The following is a 15,090-nucleotide window of genomic DNA, read 5'->3' as shown; positions in this document are numbered from 1 at the left end:
ACCGTTCCTGATTTTTTTTTTTTTTTTTTCCCATTCTTTCTTTTTTGGAGCCGCCTTAAAATGCCCTAAAAACGCCTCCACCTTCCACACCTTCCCTTCCGTCCATGGCCTCGCCTTATCTTATCACCATCCCCCTTTCAATTCACCATTCATCCCTCGGTATCTCCTCCATCTATCCCTTCTTCCCTGCCCTCGTATGTCTCCATACACTCCTCCCCTTCCCAAACGCTTCCTCTTGACCAAGCGTAGGAGGCAACATTTGGACGGCAAAGACTTTTTTTTGTGGGACTTGCAAGAGACGGTTAAACCACAGGAGGGAGCTTGATTCTCCAGTCAAATTCAACGTCAATTTCTCCGCACGCGCTGGACATACGGACGAATCAACAAGACGTTTCTCACGATCCAACAAAAACAAAAGTGCAAATTAGCATAATGGAATAGGGAGCAAAAGCAGCATGATGGAAGTAACAGTGGTCACCCCAACTTTTCTACCCTAACAATTCACCCTGTCATTTATGGGGTTCACATGGACCCATAATTTATCCGGACGTGTGAAAGACAGAGCGAACACCTGCATGTCTTAATTTATGATCGAATATTGTGTCTCTACATGACTTGGGAATGAGAGATTGGATGGTCGTCTGTCTCTAAATGAACATGTATGCTACATGCTAATGACGCTGCATTTCATCTCCCATATATATGCAAGTATTGTCGGAGAGGTCATGTGGAATATGATAACTGTATTTTAATTTTGCAATATATATAGCGTGGGGAGGGGGAGGGGCATCTGTTAAAAAAAACAAATAAACGTAAGGAGGGGAGCGGGTGGTTTTGGGGTTCACAATGGGTCTGTTTCATGGATACAAGCCAAATTACATAATATTACATTACATTTGGCAGACGCTTTTATCCAAAGCGACTTACAATAGAGGACATAAGGACTGCAAATAACACTTGCAAATATACTGCTCAAAAAAATAAAGGGAACACTTGAACAACACAATGTAACTCCAAGTCAATCACACTTGTGTGAAATCATAGTGTCCACTCAGGAAGCAACACAGATTCATTTTGACTTGTTTTCAGGACATTACATCAAAGTTGGATCAGCCTGGAGTTTGTTTTTACACTTTAATTTGGAGTGTGATTCCTAATCCAGACCTCCATGGGTTGATACAATTGATTTCCATTGATCATTTTGGTGTGATTTTGTTGTCAGCACATTCAACTGTGTAAAGAGAAAAGTATTTCATAAGAATATTTCATTCATTTACATCTAGGATGTGTTTTTTAAGTGTTCCCTTTATTTTTTTGAGCAGTGTATAAATCATTCATTCACAAAGAGTTAAATCAAAGGTTTCCATCGGCCAAGGCTTTCTCCTCCATCTCTCTTCTACCCCCCCGTCCTCTCATTGTCTGGGTTCTTTTATCCCACTGATTTTTTTTTTTTTTTTTTCCCCAACGACGGCCACAAATTGTCGCAAACACGAGAGAAGATGATCTCTGGGGCTTCTACGCCGGAGCAATTATTCAAAAGAAATTCAGAAAGCGGGGCGTAATTGAGAGATGGGATAGGTTGAAGAGGTCGAGTTCGGCAGGAAGGAATATCCCGGGATAAGAAAACGGAGAGAAGGTGCAGACTTCCCGGGCTGGAAGCTCGAGAAACCTTTGGCGGAATCAGTGAAAGGAAGAAAGTTGCAGATTTTGAAGAGGAAATGAATCATATTTGAAGAAGATGGATAGTCTGGCGCAGGGAAAATGAAGAATAATTAGGCAGAGTGAGGTCGAGGATACTCGGACGGGTACCGAGAACAGCTGGCGGGAAAAGCAAGGGGGAGGAGAGGAAGGGAGGGGGAAGGTTAAAGTACAGAAAAAGGGGAAACCATGAGGGAAGGGAGACGCTGCGATGGGATATGGGCTGTAATTGTGGAGCGTAAAGAGAAGGGAAAGTGCCGGAGAAAGTAGGGCGGTGGAAAGGAGGGGGTGGGCGGGTGGGGAAATGAAAGATGAGGGTATCTTGGCGAGAAGGACAAATTCAAAGAGATAGGATCTGTGATGGGATCTTGTTTTCAAAATTCGGCTGGTCAACACGAATCTTTGACACAGTGATCGATTACAAGAAAAAATGAAGAATAATATGAATAATATTATACGTATGATATTATATCATATATAATAATGTAATAATTAATTGAATTTAATCACAGCTCAGATACGATACATGGTCACATTTTATCCATCGTGTACCTATAGCTACATCTGTTTATCTTATTTTATTGTATTCAATTTTATTTCATTTTATTTTATTTTATTCTATTTTATTTCATTTTATTCTATTTTATTCTATTTATTTTACTTTATTTTATTTTATTGTATTTTATTCTATTCTATGTTATTTCATTTTATTCTATTTTATTTTACTTTATTTTATTTTATTTCATTTTATTGTATTTCATTTTATTGATTCATGAGATAAAAAATGAGAGTTAATGGTTTTTGTCTCTACAATTCGATGTGTGATTGAGGGCGTGAATGGTCTTATTTTTTTTACACGATGTTAGAATGAGCGTGAAACTAAATGAGAATAAATCCTATTTCTTCAACCTCACGATACCTAATGTTAAAATAAGCGCTCACTTTGCTCCATTTCGGTTAACCTTCACGTTAACCTTTACAGAACGACCTCTCTTCCCTCTTTATGCATGTATCCGATGCCCGAGCATACATCTGTCACGCCTCTGCAACCATCAGCAAACATTTGATTCTGGACGTTTTAGCGGCTGCATTAGCCTCCTGTCAACGCCGCCTCTTCCGTCAGACAGGTTGCTTTGCCTTTGCAAGCGCGTCCCTGAGGGGTCGACGGTCCTGTCGGTCTCTACTTGCCCACCGCCGGCCTCGGGGAACTGACGTTTGACAGCTAGTCTGGAAACAGCGTCCCCCCCTTCTCCGACCGGAATTGTTGCTGACGAAATGTGCTCGGCGCATTTTTTGTTTTCCTTTCACAGCCATGGATTTTTATGCAGTATGCATCCCGAATTACATTTTTTTTTAAATAACGCTTTGAAATCTATAATGCCAAATTACCGAAGGGTTATTTGATAAACTGATGATAATAATAATAATACTACATGGGATTTTTCTTGCACTTTTCATGACACTCAAAGACGCTTCACAAGTAAAAAACAGAAGGAACAGAACATACACAGAATTATTGGGAAGAAGTCCATAATTGCAGAATGATCTTACAGGTATGTCTTTTTGCATACGTAAAAGGTCTGATTATGAATATTAAAAAATGAAAATCGCTAATTAACCGCAATAGGCTAATACATAAAATGCAAACATGGTAAATTCAGAATATATACAGAAAAATGTCAAGAGACCTTGAGAAAATATGTCTTTCATTCAGTATGAACCCTTGCTAATTATGAGATCTGCGTTTTACAATAGCATCTGCCAAAATGCACCTTTCTCTTGGGCATTTGGCCTTTGGCAACTGTACCGTTTTGTGTTCCTGGCTACGCCAGCAGGGCGTAGTTAATGTTTATTTCCAACATCCCTGACCTCATAGGTGGCGACGCGATTTTGCCAGGCTCACTATAAATAACATCTCATTTCTTCAGAGAGGTGTCTGGAACAAGAACAGGCAGGCAGGTCTCCCCAACCCCCGCTGCTCAAACCACCCTCTATGGTCCAAACCGAAAGGTTGTGTTAAAAGAAATATTCGCGCCACTGTTGTTTTTTTGTTTTTTTTTTTCAAATAAACCCTGTCCCTGTCTGAGAGAGGGAGAAAGAGACAGAGCTGAGGCAGGACTTTCATATTGAGCAGCTAGCTAGCTAGCTAGCTAGCTAGCGGTTTACTTTAAAATTGGATACTGTGACGGTCGTGGACGGATCCGCACATGTTCCATATAATTTATTTTGCGTGGCAAAGGTGGAAAAAAGCAGAAGCTTTGGGGTCGCATTGCTTTTCGTAGTGTTACTTGCAGTTGATGGGTACCTTCGGTGGCAAAAACGGCGCTGTTAAGGAAAAAGGGAACATTTGTCGGGTTCCGGCCTAAACCGGGCCGGTCAAAGTGGGTCGCACAACGTGGGGATGACGGGGGGGGGGAACCCTGATCAAACCGCTCTTTTAATCCCTTTAAACATCATTAAAATGTGTAACATTTTAATATCCTTGGTGGCAGGCTGCTGTTCAAGTATTATTGAAATGTTCATTTAATTCTTTATAGCCTTTTTATTTTGTTGTCTGTGTTTGTCATTTATGTGCCCCCCCCCATCTCATGTGGTAATGGTACAGACCGCCTCCTATATTAGGCCCGTCTGGTCCGGGGTCGGCAACCTGTGGCTTCTGAAAATAATTAAGGAATCTTCAATTAAAAAAGTATTTTATTTTAGTTTGTTTATTTTTAAAATGTAATTATTGCGATCTTGTAACATCTAAATAAAACGTGTTAAAATATTTTTGTTGCATGTGCCAGTAAAAGGATGACAACACACACAGAGAGGACAGCATTTTTCATTTGCTGCCAGTAGAAAATTTAAGTTCAGCTTTTATTTTTCATAAATACAAGAAAGACTCGAATAGACGCTGAGCATTTTGCTTAAAAGTAACCTTCAGCCCAATGTGTTTTAGCATATTTTGTTGCATGCAGAAATTTAATTTGGTTTTCTCTGCAGTTCCTCATCGATTTAAAAAATGCAACATATATTTTTGTTTATATATATCATGAAGGGGAAAAAATAAGTTATATGTCGTGCTAATTCATTTTAAATGAATTTAATTAAAACGAAAATTTTTCGAAAGGGTTGTGCGGCTCCAGGTGTTTTCTTTTCTTTTAGGAATCAGGTCCAAATGGCTTTGAGTGGTAAAGGTTGCCGACCCCCGCTTTAGTTGTATGTCGGATGGTTTGTTGTGATTTTGCCCAATATATTTGTCCGTGCTTCTATTTATTCTGCTTTCATTAAACTTAACGAGTTATTTTTGAGTCCAGTATTTTTGATTTTTCCTGGTGTGTGATTCTGCCTAGTTGTTCTCTGGTCAAGTTTTGTTTTGGGGCTTTAGTGGCAGTTTGATCTGGGTTTTCTGGTCATCAAACATGTTACAGGATTTTCTCCTCTGCCTCTGCATTTTTTGGCCCGAACCAACACGGCCGCCATCTTTACCTTCCGTCGGCGGCTTCCTTCTGCTGAGCTCGACGTGCAACACAAAACAATTAAACGGCGAGGATGCGGGGAAAAGGGGAGTCACCGGTGCAGCAAATTGATATTTGTAATAGAGTAATTGAAACAAGTCACTTGGCGATGGTGATTAACAAGCTCTCGCCTGCCATTGTGCGTCTCTCTACTCGGCAGGTGTGTGTGTGTGTGACTCATTTGTTGTCGGTGGTTACCATCAAGTCAAAAACTATGTGTGTGTGAGTGTGTGTACTTCAGGGAAGGACTTTTTTTAAAGAGTGGATGTGGGATTGTGGAGTGTGGCATTTTGTTATGCAACCAAGGGGCTATTATGAACAGTTGTGACTGCTTATTAAATTATATAACACACACATACACACACACATACATACACATACAGAGCACTGATTGGAAACTATGGGATGGTGTGATTGTCAGTTCAGCGTTAAACTGGTGGGTTTGCATTCACGCCTAAAATAGATGGATTGAAGTATAATAAGCACGTCCACTTCAACTAACCCTAACCCATTCATCGTGATTTTTTTAAATTTTTTTTTATTTTGGTTTCTGAAAGTCCTTCAGCTAATCTTGACCGGGCGCTCGCTCATTCACAGCCTGGTATATTCTTTAAATTCCTCCTTAACTCCTAGCCTCTCATCACCTAAGAAAAAACACTTTCCTGATAAAAAAAAAAAAAATCACACTTTTTAGTTTTTTCGCCGGGCGGTTTATGGAGGTAAATGACCATCGAGTTTCCACCCACGTGCTAAACCCACGCAGGCGGAGGCTACTGCAAAAACGGCCTCCGAATGCGATTCTCTGCAGAGAAACAAGATTTGGGAATTTAAATTAAAAAAAAAAAAAAAAAAAAATCATAATTAAATTCAGCTGCAGCTTGAAGCGAAGGTTTATTATGTTTTCCATCCAAACTGGTTTTCTATCCAAAAGGTTGAAAGTCAGGCGAGCGGCAGATGAATGAATGAATGAATGAAAGAATGAAAGAATATTATGGATTAACCTTTCTTTTGTTTTGGTTTGAGAGGCGCTTGAAGACAGGAATGACCCTTCAATCCTTTGGACGACAGAGAAAAAGACCTTTTGTTTTCTCCCTCCATTTTTTTCCAGACAGCAACTTCATACTGGCCAACGCTCAGGTGTCAAAGGGGTTTCCTATCGTCTACTGCTCGGATGGTTTCTGCGAACTCACCGGCTTCTCCAGGGCGGAGGTCATGCAGAAAAGCTGCGCCTGTAAGTTCCTCTACGGGCCCGAGACCAGCGAGACCATCATCCTCAGCATCGACGACGCCTTGGAGGAACGGAAGGAGTTCAAGAACGAGATCATGTTCTACAAAAAGACGCGTACGTGTTTTGAAAAAACATCTCCAGCCGCTACGAGACGGCGACAATTTCGTTTAATTAGATTCCCTTTAGGCGTCGACGGAGTTGTTAACCGAACATGACACCCATCAGGCGGGGAGAAAAAGTATTTAATTGTATCGGAAAAGTATTTAACCCTCGTGCGATCTTAACTTGTCCTACGGGTCAAAAATGACCCATAAGACAATCTTTGTACCCTAGTGGTGTACAGCCCACATGGAAACATAAACAAAAAAGAAGTATCACTTTTTCTAATTATGGGGTCTCTTTAGGAAAAGTCATAAAATTCCAAGTTGGAAAAAAATAGGTTAAGGTGTTTTTTCTACAGCTAAACATGGTAGTGGGTCACTTTTGACCCGCAAGATAACACAAGGGTTAAAAGTGTTCCCAACTTGTTTGGCTAATTCTAATCCCTCTTGGAAGTTTAAGGCTTGATAAGTAGATTCATGGAAGTGCTTGTTGATCGTTGCCTCTAAAATTGTTGCAAAAAGCTCCCTGTAAAATTCTTAATATATATTGAGGGAATGACCGAATATTGTGACTTGAAAATAAGAGAGTGGAAGGTCGTGTATATGGATGCATAAATGCAAGTATTGTCGGATTATTTCTGTAAAATGCTCATGCAGAAGAGAGATGCCCAACCTTTTTTGAGCCACGCGACAATAATTTCACAGACCAGACTTTAAGGTGTGGCGGATAAATACATATTGATTTTAATATATAAGTATCACCCCCTGTCGCCAAAAATCCATATTTTAAGTCGGTCTCCCTGTATTGTCTGTTAAATGCAGCTTTCTTTTTCTTAGTGTAATAGGCTCTTCTTCTGTGTCCTCACTGGCCCTTTTCCCCTTTTGCAAAATAACTTGACTTGCGTCAAGAGTGAGTCATAGACGTGATGTAGAGAATGTAGTCATTTTTCAAAATAAAACATTTTTCAGACTCGGATAATAAATAAATCGGAAATAATGTAAGTTATTTATTCTTCCAAACGGCCCAGGGGGCCGGGGACGGCTGATGTAGAATAGAATTACTATCTTTTTTTATTTCGCTATATAGCGGCGGGAGGGGTGTGTTTGTTTGTATGAAGGCTGTAAAAAAAACAAACAAATGTAAAGAGGGGAGAAACTAGATGTGCGGGTGGTGTTGGGGTTCGCAGCCCATTTCTTGGATACTTTCTAAAAATAAATCATGCATTCACAAGGAATTAAATTAAAGGTTAGCGCTCTTTACCCTCCCCCTCTCATCGTCTGGGTTTGTTTACAAGTCCCAACTGAGTTGTTGTAGTTTATTTTGCTGGTTTCTGTACAGTCTCCATGTTCGTTATCAGCAAATATAGAAAAAGTTGCTTTTGTTTAATCTGGTGCCAAATAATACAGCGCAGTATAATCTTTTTGGAAGTATTTAAAAAAAGGGAACGATACTATGTCATATGCGGTGGGGACGTGTATAACGTATCGAGCGAGACGTGGGACTTCGGGCTCTGCGAAAAGCGACTTGGTCTATTTACTGGCCTTTTTTCTCTTTTCCCCAGGGACTTCCAAACGTAGATATGCTGGCTAATAAGTCTGGGGTCCGGTGCAATTATCGAACTCCGCACACGTAAACAAACACACGCTCTGTTAACACGGCTTTCGCTTCCCCCTTCCAGTGGTGCTTTTCTGGTGCCTGCTGGACATTGTACCAATTAAGAATGAGAAGGGCGACGTGGTGCTTTTCCTGGCTTCATTTAAGGACATCACCGACACCAAAGCCAAGGCCATCCAGGAGGACAAGAAAGAAGGTCGGTGCGGCGATGTTTTTTTTTTTATTTTGATTTTTTTATACTTAATTAATTCACTTTTATTTTTGTTTTTTTTTCAGTTGGTGTTTTATTCCACCCACGGCCGCCCTTTTTTTCTTTTTGGCCTCTGCATTTTTTTGAGATTTTTGCAATTATTCAAAGTGCAATGCAGTTAAGGGATATCTGAGGATAGTGCAAAGAATTAAATTTATATATCCAGCATGTGCATTATTTTTAGCGTGGGGATGTGCATGACGGTGGGTATAATGAGCAGCAGGTAGTAATAGTTGTGTGAATGTGACAATCAGGAGTTAAAACTGAGGTTAAACGAGTATTTCGGCGCATAGTATCCATCCGATATAACCTTCATTTCAGTCATTATATTTAAAAAAATATATGATTGCATAGGAAAATCAGATAAAGCAGGGCGTGTACAACGCTCTCCAGCATCCATTTCTGCAGAATTCTCCCGAGCTAAAACAACTCATACCAAAGGCTTTTTTTTTGTATGTGTGTATTCAGCTCTGTCTGTGTGTGTGTGTGTGTGTAGGCAACTATCTAGATTTAAATGATTCCTCTCATTATTGTAAACGCAGGAAATCAGACAGCAAAGTTATTTTTCCTGCAAACATAATTAAATGCTTTTCACGATAGAAGGAAAAGTAGTGGATGCCCTTTGACAGAAAACACAACATCTCACTGGAATAGAGAGACTGACAGGCTTATTAAAATCTTCGTATTAGAACGTCAGCGTCGTCAATAGATTGCAGATATTAACACGTCCGGGCTCTCCAACGAACGTCAGTCCGAGTTAAGAGGGTTAGTTATGGTAACCGGTGAATTGTTTTGCAGCTACTGGGTTGAAGATCGCTTGGTTACGTGTCGGTCGGGGATTCAACGTGTTTTTTCTGAGTCCGAATAGGTCAGAGGTCGGCAACCTTTACCGCTCAAAGAGACATTTGGTAAAATGAAAACCAAGATCAAACTGCGACTATATCCCCAAAACGAAACTTGCTAAGTCTGACGATGTGAACAGAGAACAACTTTGCAGCGAGGGTAAACACACCGGGCAAAATCAAATACTTAAAAAATAACTTGCTAAGTCCAATGAAAGCAGAGAGCAAACCGTTGCACGGACAAATGCATTAAGCAAAATCAAAACAAATCATCTTTCCCAACATACAACAAGCAAGGGTCAAAAACTTTTACCACTCAGAGCCATTTGGACCCATTTTCCCACAGAAAATAAAAAAAAAAAAACGGAGCCACAAACCCTTTCGAAATTTAAAATGAATTAACACGGCATATAACGTTATGCGTTTTGCCTTAATGCTATGTATAAACAAAATGTATTTTTTTGAAATCAATGAACAACTGCAGAGAAAACCAAATTTAATATCTCCAAGCAACAAAAAAAAATCTGAAAAAAAGATGTTATGTTGAAGATTACTTTTAAGCAAAATACTAGATTTCTATTTGAGTCCTTCTTGTATTTATGAAAAAAAAAAAAGCCAAACCAACAAACCAAAGCAAACTATCCACCAAACCATAAATGTCATCATTTTAGTGGCACACACAGTAATAAAAGGTCTATTAAAAATTACAAAAAAAATTTACAAAAGCAAAAATGTCATACATGGATTCTGGATTGAAATCAAATGAAATATTACTAACCTTTCATTATTTTAATATTGCTGATTATGGCTTACAGCTTAAGAAAACACAGAAATCCTATCTTAAAATATTAGAATATCATGAAAAGCATTTTTTTTTTATTGCACTACAGAAGATAAAGAACTCTATCAAAATATTCAAATTTTCTGAGACAGTCCTGTATAATTATATATATAATAATAATAATATATATAATATAATAATAAATGATAAAAATATTCATCATACTCGGTTAATGTGATATCTGCAGATCAGGGCTGTATTCCGTCCCCTTCATCTTCACTGGCTTGTAAGCCGTCATTTGTGAGGCATGTTTGCTTTTAATAAAGTTCAAAAATATTTTAACACGTTTTATTTTGACGTTCGTGAACGAAACAAACTAAAATAAAGTTTTGTCGCGGCTGAGGCTCTAAACCCCCTTTAGATATAATTTTTTTTGGGAGGAGTTTTACCCTCGATCAAATCCCCGCCTATACTAGACTTCATTAAAATAAGCTTTTTTTTATCCCGTCTCTGTGTTCATGCCGCGCGGTGCACGGCGTTATGGATGGGCCCTGTCAATTCGACGCGTCGGTACACACACACACACGTGTACGTCGGATAACACACACACACACACTTCTCAAAGGGCACTCAGAGGCAGATGCTACTCCCCGGCTTCTCCTGCTTCGCTGTGATCACATCCCACCTAGTTTCCGTCCGTGCTTTGGGGTTCACGTCAGTCGGAATAGTGCTCGTAACCCCTTTTCGCCCCGACCTGGTGCTACAACACATAAAAAAATGGTGTTTCTGAAGCTTCCATAACAATCTTGCTCAGCGGTAATCTACCAAAACATGTTATTATTCCGCGCTTGACTAATTGAAGGTGAAAATGGCGGCGCTTTGGCGAAGATTGTGTTTACAAATGGAATATTTTTGACGTGGGGGTCTGTTTATCACTCACAACACCTTCATTATTCAGTCCACTCGAAGATCGTTTGCAACAATTTGCTGGGAAATAGCAGATTCTTGCCGTTGCATATTCATGTTTTTTTTTTTCCCAGAACGGATTATTGCGTATTTCATCAAGCACAATCAGCCATCAAGAGCAAACTCTCCGAGGGGGGTAAAGTACCGCGAGATCGTGCGCCGACTATCGACGATGTGTGTGTGTGTGTGTGTGTGTGTGTTTACAGAACGACGACGCGGCAGGGTGAAAACGGGTTCTCCATTCAGCTCGGCGCGGCTCCGGAGCGGCACGGTGCTCTACCACATCTCCGGGCACCTCCACAACAGAGAGAAGAGCAAAATTAAGCTCAACAAGGTAAAGTCGGGGTAATCGAGGCGACATGATGAGGATTAATGTCGTCGCGGCGGCCGAGATCACATGATCATCTCTCGGCTTGTGATTTTAATGGTAAAAGCTTCTTGCGTATTCTGAGTTGACCCTCATATTATGTTAAGGGTCAATTTGACCCATTTCACCCATTGACCCAATGGGTGAATTTGACCCTTAACATAATATGAGGGTTAATACAGCATTGTGAGACTTATGACTTATTTCAACTGGGCGAGAGGCAGGGTTTGCCCCCGTTGGCCGGGTCGCTGGTCAATCCTTGTTCCCACCTTGGAGATACACAACCGTCGCATTCGGACGTGTCCGATGAACCTGCTGTCTTTGGACCCGGAGAACCCAGGGGAGAACGCGCGAATTCGGCATTGACCTTCTTGCCGTCAGGGCAAAGCGCTAACTGCGTCATTCCTTCCATCTCCCTTTCTGGAATCAGGAAGCCTACAGGTGCAAAATGATTCAAAGGGTATTTTTGAGAAACCCAAGAACTGACATTGTAAACAACATCAGACTACACGCTCATATCTACTGGTTTAAAAAAAGAAATGGGGAAAAGATGCAGAATGGCATTGCTTTTCACAGTCAATAAGAAAAGTCTTCCAGGTCGTGCTCAATTGTTGTCAAATGACCTCTGAGAAGCCGGGCTTGTTTGTTTTTCTTGAAAACTTTTCACCTCTCAAGCAAACAAACGCGAGGAAACAGTCGTACCGCATGTTGCTGGCGATTCAGAAAACACACAAACCCAACAGCACCCTAAGGAAAAGACCAACGAGGCCTAAGGAGAGCATACCGAGTCCCAAAGTCCAGAATGGGGTGTGTGCCGTCAACTGCAAGAAGGATTGCGGGGTCTTCTACATTGGGGAGGCAAAAGGGACTTTTCCCAACACAGGAGAACACCCCTCTTCAGGTCTGGACCCAAAGGCCCACCTGTAACTTAGGGACAGGGGCCACTCCAACCAAGACGGCAATGGTAGCACTGGATCGCCACAAACAAACATACCCGCGGATGTTTTTACAACCCTGCAACTCACAAGCAGGGATGGACGACCCAAACCAGGCCCCCGGCGAAGATCCCCGGAGCTTTGGCCCAACTGAACTCGCGGAGTTCTTTTGTTGTGCCCAATTTGGACATCGGCCATACAAGTCCCGACCCATCAGCGGAAGGGCACCCTAACATTCTCTTTTTCTCATTATCTCCCACCCAAGAACGTCTTTGGGGATCCACCGGCTCTGCCGGAGTACAAAGTAGCAGATGCGGAGAAGTCCAAATGCATCCTGCTTCACTACAGCACGCTCAAGGCCGGTTGGGATTGGCTGATTCTGCTCGCCACCTTCTACGTCGCCGTGACTGTGCCCTACAACGTGTGTTTCATCGGGGACGATGACGACATGACACGAAGCACCACAGTTAGCGACATCGCGGTGGAGATTCTCTTCATCATAGGTTGGTTGACAATGAAAGTCGACAGCGACTTCGACTCCATCGGATTAAGCAAGTTTAAAACTCAACACGGCGCTCAAGAAATGTTTCCCCTCTTTGTCTTTTATGAACAGATATTGTTTTCAATTTTCGGACCACCTACGTCAGCAAGTCGGGCCAGGTGATCTTCGATGCCCGACAGATCTGCATTCACTACCTGACCACGTGGTTCGTGATCGACCTGGTGGCCGCCTTGCCCTTCGACCTGCTCTACGCCTTCAAAGTCAGCGTGGTGAGTTGCCCTGCCGTGCCCTTTGCCTTTATCCACTTTCGGTAAATAATCACGAGTGAAATTATGAGTGTGAAACACGATCGGAGCATGGGGCTAGCAGTCCACAAAACCAAAAATGCAACTGCAGCCAACACAAATAAATTAAAAAAGTGCGACTGATGGACCGCCTGGTGTCTAGTCTGGAAAAACAAAGTGGTTAATTGAAAAATGCAACACTTCTGGTTTGTCTTTGCCAGACAAACAAGCGTTTGCAGTGTTGCATTGGCATATATTTGATTCCAAGCACTGCTCAACAGTGCAGAATTGTATTCTAATGTATCATCTACGCCTTCTTGTTCTCTCTTCTGCTCAACTCCGGTTCATAACGGCCCCTTAGGGGAGGGCCAGGTGAAGAAGAATATATGCAATATATATTACAATATATTGCAATATGTTTATGTTTGTTTGCATCTTTATTTTCATTCATCCATTCATTCTCCAAACTGCTTATACTGGAATCCAGGTCAGGTTCGAGGGATCGCAGGAGTTACAACCAGATTTTTATATATACATATATACAGGGCTGTCTCAGAAAATTAGAATATTGTGATAAAGTTCTTTATCTTCTGTAATGCAATTAAAAAAAACAATTACTTTTTTGTGATATTCTAATATTTTGAGATAGGATTTCTGAGTTTTCTTAAGATGTAAGCCATAATGAGCAATATTAAAATAATAAAAGGTTTGCAATATTTCAGTTGATTTGAATCCAGAATGTATGACATTTTTTTTTGTAATTTTTTTTGTAATTTTTTTTTCGTAATTTTTTGAGACAGTCCTCTGTATACTATTTAGCATATGTTCATATTTTTTCATTGTTTAGTGAAATAGAGCTTTTATTACTGCGTGTGCCACTAAAAGGATGACAGCATACAGAAAGATAAATAGAATATTAAAAAATATTAATTAAAAAAAATAAAAAAACAAAACTCACTTTTTCCTGATATTCTAATATTTTGAGATGGGATATTGAGATGTAAGCCATAATCAGCAATATTAAAATAATAAAAGGCTTGCAATATTTCAGTTGATTTGGAATTTATCCAGAATGTATGACTTTTTTTTTTTTTGTAATGAACAATCCGTTTATAAAATATTTCATGAAACACCTCATATTTCCTTAGACAAACGTTTAATTTACTTTTATCATTCACATGGATGCATCGCAACAGATCCCACTGATCGTACAAAGCTATAAAACTTTAACAAGTAATTGGTACTGAAAAATTCAATAATGCACTTTACTTATAAAGAACTTATAAAGAAAGGGATTTTCAAACCATTTCCACATGTGCATATGAAAGCTAAATGGAATCCCTGCCTACATCTTCCAAATGAAAGAGAGTGCTATTAAATGTGTAAGGAAGAAAGTATTCACCTGTCCTGTAAATGTGTAAACTTCATCCATGAAACATGCAAACACCTACAATACATACTGAAAATGTATGGAGTTGCATGAACAGTAGAATTCCAACATACTCTTTTGTAGTGAAGCTTCTGACTAGCGTTAAATTGCACATTTTCGCTAGCAATTAGCTAGCTGCCTTTAACTGCTGCTGCACTGATTTCTCTTCTATTGGTGAAAGTGGACGCTGTTTCCTCAGACCTGCCAGCAATTCATTGATCTTATCTCTTCTCAGTTGTCTTTGCAAGCTGTCATATTTTTGATGAGTCTCGTTGTAGCGCTGAATATTATATTCCTTAAATACCGAAACTTGTTGCGAACACGGCAAGCACAAAGGTTTCCCGTGCGTCTTCGTAAATAAATATGACATTTTTCTTTGAATATTCTACACTCTATCTACTTTTCTCTGTTTTGATAACGACATTTTGGCTAATGAGGAAGTAGCATGGAGGTAGAGAACAGGGAAAAAACAAGGTGCTAACAAGCAGCAGACGGCGCATTGATACCGTCTGCTGATTGGTCCGTCTCAGTGATGCGGATTGTCGTCTACTCTGACCAAAAATCTTAAATTGCATTTGATTAAAAACATAAA

The 15,090-nt window shown here is 40.3% G+C and overlaps 1 protein-coding gene across 1 annotated transcript in view; it reads left to right on the top strand.

Annotated features, from left to right (window-relative positions):
• Positions 1 to 15,090, top strand: part of kcnh8 (potassium voltage-gated channel, subfamily H (eag-related), member 8) — a 51,433-nt gene that overhangs the window by 7,932 nt on the left and 28,411 nt on the right. The window contains exons 2-6 of the mRNA XM_086171434.1: positions 6,307 to 6,540; positions 8,207 to 8,338; positions 11,188 to 11,315; positions 12,549 to 12,786; positions 12,897 to 13,054. Coding sequence (XP_086027560.1) covers positions 6,307 to 6,540; positions 8,207 to 8,338; positions 11,188 to 11,315; positions 12,549 to 12,786; positions 12,897 to 13,054 — 890 coding nt within the window. The remainder of the gene's footprint in view (positions 1 to 6,306; positions 6,541 to 8,206; positions 8,339 to 11,187; positions 11,316 to 12,548; positions 12,787 to 12,896; positions 13,055 to 15,090) is intronic.

Source organism: Fistularia commersonii, chromosome 24, assembly GCF_037954325.1.
Source record: "Fistularia commersonii isolate RoL2024-O1a breed Wild chromosome 24, RoL_Fcom_v1.0, whole genome shotgun sequence".
Lineage (NCBI taxonomy): Eukaryota > Metazoa > Chordata > Actinopteri > Syngnathiformes > Fistulariidae > Fistularia > Fistularia commersonii.
The sequence above is the reverse complement of the archived record's forward strand: the minus strand, read 5'-3'. Positions and strand labels throughout refer to the sequence as shown.